Source organism: Ilyonectria robusta (assembly GCF_021365365.1).
Source record: "Ilyonectria robusta strain PMI_751 chromosome Unknown BGZ61scaffold_13, whole genome shotgun sequence".
Taxonomy (NCBI): domain Eukaryota; kingdom Fungi; phylum Ascomycota; class Sordariomycetes; order Hypocreales; family Nectriaceae; genus Ilyonectria; species Ilyonectria robusta.
Window position 1 is genome coordinate 537,465 of NW_025764447.1, and position 9,326 is coordinate 546,790.

The following is a 9,326-nucleotide window of genomic DNA, read 5'->3' on the forward strand; positions in this document are numbered from 1 at the left end:
CTTTTAAACTTGAAGTGCAAGAAGATCGTCATCATTTCTTTCCTCGTCGTCTTCATCGCGCACGTCGTGGTGCAGGTGGTCACCTCTAGCGGATGCAATCCCTTCCATCTGTACTGCCAAGTAGCTTCCGATCCCAGTGAGTTCCAAAATTCGATCATTGGTGCTTGGCCGGCGGTATCTAGATCCTGCGCGAAGGCGCAGCTGCAACTTGTCGTTGGCGTCCTGAACATCGTCACCGACGTCATAGTCCTTGCCGTCCCGATAACTTTATCTGTTTGATTGAAGACCTCTTAAAAGCGCAAGCTGCGAGTATACGTCCTGTATGCTCTAGGCGTCTTCATCGTAACCACCACGATCATTCGACTACCAATCAACTCGATGTACAAGAACAGCCAAGTCAACCAAACAACACACACAAGCGCCGAGCCTCTCGCGGCTACAATAGTCGTCAATGCCCCAACGATTTACAGTCTCTGGAATAAGAAAGCCAGGACTCAACTTACCGCCACTCTTACGAAACTGGGCAACCAAGCCACCTCAGCCGGAAGAACGAGACAATTCCGCGCTCCTCCAACGATGATCTCAGGACAAAAGCCTATCCTTCTAGCTCTATGAACTACAAACGAGATTCGTCGCTTGGTCGAATTTTGCAAACGCAGGAGATCACTGTCACCGAGTATATCGGGCCGAAGGAAAATGCGAAGGGATGGTCGAGGCAGCTAGATGATGTTGAGGTTATGTCTAACTCAAGTCAACGAGGGATACTGAGAGACTAAGAAATCGCGTTTTAAGATCATCTATACAGTTACGGTGACATACTTTGTGACTTCTGATGGCCTTAAATCTCACTTTGCTAAATGAGGCCCACTCTTCCCACTTTTATACTCGAAAGATTATTAGAAGGCATAACCGAATACAGCGAAGCAGGAATGGACAAGGCCGTGTTTGGTATAGTGATAACAGTGATAAGCCTTAACCTTTGCCGGAAATAGAGGAATGAGAAGAGAGTGTCGGCGCCGATGCTGGAGCCCCCAAGTCGTGCGTCGCCGCATCCACTTCCTACTAGAGGAGCTCCTTGCCCCACACGAAAGTAATGAGATTGAAGAGTGCCCAGTAGTTCTACTGTGCCATCCAAAACTCCAGGACAGGGATAAATAAGGATCAGATCACAAGACTGCATGCAAATCGTAGGTAACATCTAAGCACTAACGAAGGCAGAAGGCAAATAGGCAAAAAGAAGACATACAACAGCGAGGATTCCCCGGTCGTCACCGACCCGAGTACTAATTCGCCGCTTCTCAGCTTGACTAAGGGAGAGCGGACGGGATCCCGTATTTTCTAAGAGCTATGGTCGTATGTGGTGGTGACGGCTTCAAACACAGCTTATGTGCAAGACTGGTTGAGGCGGAATACAAAAAACCGGCGCTCGTAGAAATACGACCTGAAATTGCCAGCGATTCCATAGCAATTCGGTAAATAGATGACTATCGACTTCTCTGAAAATTTTAATAGCACTCTCTCGTCCCGTCGTAATAAAAAGGTCTGCCTCTATCGCAGTGGTTGGTTTCTGCAGGCGGCGTCGACAGCGCTAACACCTGGGATAATATATAATGAAGATCGATAGAGAATCTTGCACTTGCTTAACCTGGTCTAAGAAGTGCCTTTCCACTTAAGGTAGTCACCGAAATATGTTTAGCTTCCTTGTGCATTATTTTAAACATCGAGATTATTGGCTTAGATGCAGAACAACTAACCCTCCTCGCTAAGACGGATGACTTCAACTGTTATCAACCGATGGAGACAAGACATACCTAAAATATATCTTACATACATGAGCCTCAGATGAAAAAAATCGTAGTGTTCAACCCCCGGACCAAATAAGATAATCGTCTTTTCTTTTTACTCACCGGCCAAATTTTCGATGCGTCCAGGGTAGGTGGAGATGAGTTCAGCCAAAACCCCACTTTTTAGCTTCAAATGAAATAGAAGCAACACTCTGCTTAGGTACTTTCGCACATGAGATTTAATATTTTCAAGGTAGATATACTAGGCTTGTAATGTTATTGAGAAGGTGGATCTCACCTAACTGTCTAACTTCAGATATCCGCTCAACTTCTCTCGGTCTTTCCACGGTTTTGTCACTGTTTTAGACGTTAGTAAACCTTGTTCATCAACCTCTACGAGAACTTCATAATGTTCTTCTAGAGTTGCTCGCATGAGCTCACAAGCCTTTCGTAGCGACTGGTTCTCTGAGCGCAGATTTGAGTTTCGCTGTTTGAGCCTGCATGGGCCGCACAGTTTTGAAGAGGAAGTGCAGCCGCAGGAAGTTGCCAAGGTGGTTTCCGCTTCAAAGACGTTGTCCGGGATGGTACGGGACATGGGCGGATCAAAAAGGGTCGTGACTGATTTGAGACGAATTTCTTCAGATGGGAAGTTCTTTCCGACGCAAAATCCGCCTTGTATCACTGAGTGGCGAGAAGGGGTGTTCCAACTTGGATATGGTGGCTTCCTCGTGTTGAGCTTCAAGTGGATCTACCATATCTATAATATACGAATTATTCTCGTTTGATAAAAAACCTGTCATTGAGCCGAACGCACTGTTCAGTGTTTGAAGCGATTCAGGGGGTAACAACGAAGGGTTCTCCACCATTGATGCGCATCCACTGCGAGGCGTTCCGATAGGGGAAACCGAGGCCGGAGATGAAGCCGTGGTTGGAGTTTGGGTCCACGGTGGTAAGGGGGGGCCAGGGGAAGGCACAGCTTCGGAGAAGTTGGCCCAGCCCGTTTGATCTTTGGGTGGTGCATGGAATGATTGGCCATGGGGTGGGCCCATATGGATTGGCTTAGCACTGCAGGGATACATGTTGACAAGGTTACCTTTGATGCCTGCATGGTGTAGAAGAAGTGGCCTTATCTTCGGAGAAATGTTGGGCTGGTTGATGTAACAACAGCAATGGCTGTCTGAGTGAGTTGATCGCTGTGTGGCATAATGCAACTCCTCGCCTGTAATCGGAGGCTGAGAGTCCAACCGGGCGGCGAGCTGAGATCCTATACGTGAACTGGAGCCATCCATGATACTCGACATTGACGGGAATTATTGAGCTGCTTCGTAGCAATCGAGAGGTCCGACAAAGTCAGGAGGCGGTATCCATGCTTGGCTGAGCTTGGACGAGGGAATGCTTTCGGTTTGTCTCCGGCGCTGTCTCGTGAAGTCGAGTCGACACTGTTTCAGTCGCTGGAACTTTCCAGGATCTGAGCGGCGAGAGGTAACAAAATCAGCTGGATGCTCTATCACGGTCGCCTTCTCTTCTGGGCTAGCGTACCTGGTATTTTCCTCGAGCTGTGTACTGTTGGTATCATTTGCTACCGCTAGGCTAGGGTGTTTGATGAAGGGAAAGTCGGTGGATAGTCAATTTGGATGACAGGACTCACCTCCCGACGAGGCATCGAGGGAGTTAGCTGAGGGAAAAAAGAAGGTGAGTGAATGGAACCATCGGAGGCAACATTCGCAGCCGGTCCTCGTGTCATGTGTGAATGCCAGAGCTTGATAATCCATATGCGCACACTAAAACAGGTGTGGACGGAGCGTGGTAACAAGGCACGGCGTCTTTCAGCGAGCCGACGTATGCACATATGGGTGATAAGTCAGATGAGTCCAGCCACGGGCGCACATATGATAATGCGCGCAAAGAGTCATCTGAAACAGCGACATGTGCGTCCTAAACAGGCCAGAAGCTTGAGTAATTGTAGCAGAACAGCGACCTGAACCTGACTTGCAACCAATATTAGGCAGAAATGCATGCAGGTTGCCAGGCTGCACAGCCCCATGACTACACGCTGGAGAGGCATAAAATGTTAGATATAGCGGTAATGCTAAAAAACGAGTAAGCATGTCTCGGCATCCTCAAGCGACACCCAATCGCTTTGCCAGGCAAAAGGCGGAGCGGGCAGTCCACGTTGGCAATGTTACGGGGATGGCTAGCAGCTGACATGAGGGGAAAGCCGCCTGCATTTTCGGAACAAGGTCCCGTTCTACAATTGGATCAGCGAATCTCCAAATTATTCACGCCATGTTAGCTTATCCAATGATGGCGACCTTATGACGCCTGCTCCGAGTTGAGGCGGGGATTTGTACAACAGGCAGACGCCGTCGAAAGGTATTAAGACCATCATGTCCCCTGCTCGCATCTGCTTTTGCTCCTGGTTGTAAGGGACTGATCTCGAGAGTACAACGTCATCACCATGTCCCAACACGACATCTTCACGCGCATCCGACTGCTTGGAGTATTCTCTCTGGCTGCCCTTTTTGGCGGCGGCCTGATCTTGGTTCTTGCTGGCCTCACCGCTTTCCTCCCTCCCACGCCTGCAGACATCCAAGAAGTGGAATCACCTCTCATCGACGGCTCCCAGCGCGTGTTTCTTGTTTTTGCTCATCTCAGTATTCGCGTTTGGTTCGCCACCCTCGCTGTTAGCTGTGCACTTCTTTGGTATGGGTTCCATCAAGCATACGTCCACCTGTCCGCCTGCCGGTGCGGTAACACATCGACGAGGGGGCCTGGACTCGACGATAACCGACACGCCGATTCGATCGCCCGAACACCGATGCTACTCATCGTGCGATACCTATTTCCAATACTGTGTATTGTTGCTGCCGTCGGATACGAGTTTGGCCTTGTCCAAATTGATGTTTTCGTCAACAGTGTCATCGACAGGGGGATGTTGAAGTTCTCTCTGCCCCCGCCACTTGGGTCTAATGATACCGTCATAAGCCCCTGGACTCCAGATGGGGCGTGGACTTTTGAAGACCAACTTTACTTCCATGAAATGGATCCGGTGCAAGAACCAGGAGAACCCCCGTCAGCTGTCGTGGTGTCCGGTGTATTGGATTGCCAAAGTGTTTTGCGCCCTTTGGCCCTGGATATGGGAGTACTCACCACACGCGAAATCGTCATGGTTGCCAATCTGACAAACGACGACGGGTCTTTCGAGATGACGCGGGATCATAATGGCTGGATGCGGACGCGTACTTCAAACAAGGACTGGTTCGATGAAGAAACGAGCCAGGATCGCGCTGTTGTCGACTACCGCATTGTGGAGCCGGGCAAGGTCCAGATTCAGTGGGCGCGAGACGGACCTTGGTTTAGCGACGACCCGAATGCCAAGAGGATCTCGGAGGGCTCCGCCGTTGCTCGTCGCATAACCTACGATGTTCACTACGCAGTCGCGTTAGTTGGAAGAGACGTCAATGATATAGACGAGGGCTGTACCGCAGGACTCGACGTGGACCTCTTGGTCCACGATAGCAACCCACCTGACACAGAGTTCAAGAATGGATCTCTGCCACATATATGGGATTGGGTGGGCGCGATGCTTGAGTCAGAAGACTCGGATGTGGACGAAGGAGTACGGTCTTTCCTTCATGCCGTCATGGCGGGGTGGGGATCTACAGCACTGGACAAAGCCCATGGCCCGAAGCTCAGGTTTCTCCGAGACGACGAGGAGCCTTTTGGCCCCGAGCAAAATGCTACCTGGAAGATTCCGGGGGAACCATACTACAGCGGGACACGTAAGGGCATGTACAGGGGGTGCTACTTGAATGCAGGTTGCGTCTATTTGGTTGTGGGATGTCTCGCCATCATTATTGGACTGGCGCGGATTGAGAGCGGGCCATGCGACCTTCCCCTGGAAATCGGACAGGATGGGTATATGCCTATAAGTGGTGAACAGTTGATCAAAGAGAAGGTAGATGGTACGACCGTGGAATTCACGGATGATGATGAATGATTTGGGTCGTGAGGATGGTTTAGTACGGGGCCTGGTTGGACAGACGGGTTACTCTGTCGATTTGGGCACAATTTGTCAACTACTATTCTGGGGGAAAGTCTGTCACTGGCTGTTGATTTAAAAATCACTTACGTTACTAGTATCACTAAATACTCAGAACAATCACCTGGAGATGTGTCACGATCTATCTTCAATCTATTCGCACACAGTTTATATTGCGATATTGTTTAAAACCCCTCTCAGTACCTAGAACTAGAAGCCTTCAGTGCGTCGATAAAACAACAAGCTGATTGCAAAATGGAGATTTATCAACCCGCTACTCATGCGGAGCTAGAAAGCCTAAAGCACCCCCAAATGCATTCTTTACTGCCAACATGTGCTCTTTGTAGCGAAGTGATACCTTGACGTGGAATGGCATTGGACTGGCCAGGACCGATGAAGTGTAGGCTATGGAATCCAGAGGATGCTCTGTGTTCTCCTGTATGTCAAATGCCCATATCAATTTGGCAGTCATGCGCCAATTGTTTCGCTCCGTGAGGCATATCTCGGGGCACATTCGGCGGCCTGAGCTATAGCCATAATGATACATTCTGCGCTATTAGTTTGTTTTCCAATTAGATGAAGCAAACGTTTTTGGATGTTACTTGGATTATTTACTTCTATTATTGTACTCTGGTGAGATGGCGTATTCATGGGCGAGCTTAGTATGCCTGGAATACTCATCAGGGCTGAAACTGTTAAGTAATAAAATCAGTTAAAAGCACTTCCAATTTTCTTTTTAGCTTTACTTAATATCATCAGATAGATTAAAGCCATAAAATATTCTTAAATAGTAGAAATAAACAGCAAATACTCCCTCGATGAAGGAACCGAATATTTAAACTTACTCTATTTTCCTTATGTATATTACAGTTGCTAAGGCCTAAGTTTGGGTTTTAAGCTACTTTTTTCTTCTCTGCTGGAATCCTGTCTAACCTTTTCGACCTGTAGCCATTCTAAACGTAATGTATGCACTAACAATTCCTACGACCCGACCTAACGCCCAAGGTCAGAAGGGAAGTTGGTCTCTTGACGATGGAAGACGCCTTCCTTATATCCTATTACTCGGAATAAGGTTACTATCTCAAGATTATTAACTGCAGACAGCAAGGTCGTTAACTGCAGATAATAGAGTTGTTAACTGACCCTATTATCTATAGATAGCAGGGTTGAAGTTAGAAGAGTTAAATAGAAGCTTTAGGCAGAGACTAGTGGGTAATAATCTTATTATTCAGCTACTATTTCTTCTGGTACTAGATATAGTACTTATTATTTATTTCTACTATTTAAGATTACTATATAGCTTTAATCTATCTAGTAATATTAAGTAGGGCTGAAAAAAAATAGTAAATACTATACCCAGTACTAGAAGAAATAGTAGCTAAATAATAAAGTTATTACTTACTAGTCTCTATTAAAAGCTTTAATTTAACTCTTATAATTTTAACCCTACTATAAAAAAGTAAGATAGGATTCTAGTAGAAGAAAATAAAAGCAGCTTTAAATCCAAATTTAAGCTAACATACTTAATAAGTAAGTAAGCCAGATAAGTAAGTAAGCTACTTTTCCTTATCCCTCTAGATAGATATTATAATAAAAGCACTATAAGCTATTTAATTAATTAAAACTACTTACTATACTCTTCTCTAAATATCTTAATTACTACCTAATAGATTCTTATATTATAGCCGGGCTTACTATAAATACTATAATATTAAATACCTAGTCTAACTAACCTTCCTTAATTATTACTCCTTAATAATTTAATTACTACCTATATATTTATATTTATTTAATTAATTACTTACCTTCTCTCTTTTATTATTATAACTTCTTTTTTCTATAATTTAGTTTTTTTTACTCTTTAATATTAGCTTAATATCTTATTTACCTTTTAAAAGTTTTTATTCTTAGCTATTAATAAGATAATTTTATATATAACTATTTTTATTCTCTTTATAAGAAACTATATAGCTTTAAGAATTAACTCTAAAAAGCTACTCTTATATCTTTTAATTTATCTTTTAAGAAATTAAAATTAAAATTTAGTTTTAATAACTATCTTTAGGATTCTTAATATTTAAGGGGTTAATAATTTAGCTACCTTCTTAGTAGGTATTAGAGTTTATAGCTATATATTAAGCTTTAAGATTATAGCTTCTAGGTTAAGAAAAATAAAACTAGCTTCTTTAAAAGCTCTCTTAATATTTCTTTTTATTATAGTAGTCTTATATTGTGATGGTGCTGACAGACACACGGGAGTTTAATAGCAGTGGGTCTAGCCTGTAAGACTAGATACTACTTAAAGGACAAGCTCATCCTCTACAAGGAAGGGCATGCTTTTTCCCTTTTTCAATTTTAAACTTTTGAAGACAATCTTTGTCGCTTGACTTGCTATTTGACCAGCTGTCGCAGCAGCTCTTATCCCTTCCTGATTGATTATTCTATCCTATTCCATTCAGAAGCACTTGATCAAGTGCTTGACATCTCTTCTATGCCGATTTCCCTCCGCTAGTCTTAGCTGCAGGACCTTCTTGTCCCTGAACTGTAGGGTATCTCTGACTCTTACTGTGCAGGCCCTGTCCGCACTAAGTGCATCTCCCACCAACAAAATAGGTATTCTACTAGCTAGTTTCTTATAAGGTTATTGTATATTTATTGCGTTTATTTGCTGTGCTATATGTATTATATTAAGCTTTAAATAATATAAGGGGATAGATTTATTGATATTATATAAAGGGAAATGCTATATATTAATTATCTATTTAAAGCTATTAAAAAAGAAGAGTCTTACTTATAATTTTAAAGCAAGCTTTTATCTAGGTAGCTATAAGAATAGTATATTCTAGTAGTAGGTTTCTCTCTAACTAAATATAGTATAGCTATATTCTTTAATTTAAGGCTTTAGCTTGTAATATCAGCTAAGTTATATAATATGCCTATTTCTATTTAAATAAATATAATATTAATATTAGTAGCTTAACTTCTTTATAAATTAGCTTTATTTCTATTATTAAGAAATAGACTATATCTAAAAATAACTAATATAATTCTTTAATTTCTATTTAGGTATTTTAAATAGTATAGTAAGAGGTCTAGGAGGTTTCTTTTTTTAAGGAATTTTAAATAGTTATTTAATTTGTATCTTTCTCTTTTATCTTAAAGATTCTAATAGAATTCTATACTATATTAGAATCTAGATTTATATTCCTAATATATAGAGATATATATAATAAGAGCCTTATAATTAATAGTTAATATAATAATAAGTTATTTAAATAAAATTTATTAAGATAGGATAAGTATTAGAAGAAAAGTTAATCTCTTAATAATAGGAGATATTAGTCTTTCTTATATTCTATTACTTAAAATAAGATTACTATCTTAAGGTTATTAACTATAGATAGTAAGATTATTAACTATAGATAGTAAGGTTATTAACTATAAATAATAAAATTAAAGTTAGAGGGGTTAAATAGAAGTTTTAAGTAGAGACTAATAGG

General features: G+C 42.6%; 2 protein-coding genes across 2 annotated transcripts; one reads left to right on the plus strand and one right to left on the minus strand.

Moving 5' to 3' along the window:
* Positions 1–2,082: 2,082 nt before the first annotated feature.
* Positions 2,083–2,863, minus strand: BGZ61DRAFT_479481 (uncharacterized protein; the record flags this gene model as incomplete). The annotated part of the gene is made up of 3 exons (XM_046249109.1): positions 2,083–2,141; positions 2,226–2,532; positions 2,648–2,863. 3 exons carry the CDS (start codon positions 2,861–2,863, stop codon positions 2,083–2,085), a joined length of 582 nt encoding a protein of 193 aa, XP_046102761.1.
* A 1,379-nt stretch (positions 2,864–4,242) lies between these two features.
* On the plus strand, positions 4,243–5,850 carry BGZ61DRAFT_422899 (uncharacterized protein; the record flags this gene model as incomplete). Its single annotated transcript, XM_046243542.1, has 1 exon — positions 4,243–5,850. One exon carries the CDS (start codon positions 4,243–4,245, stop codon positions 5,782–5,784), a length of 1,542 nt encoding a protein of 513 aa, XP_046102762.1. The 3' UTR covers positions 5,785–5,850.
* Positions 5,851–9,326: the final 3,476 nt, after the last annotated feature.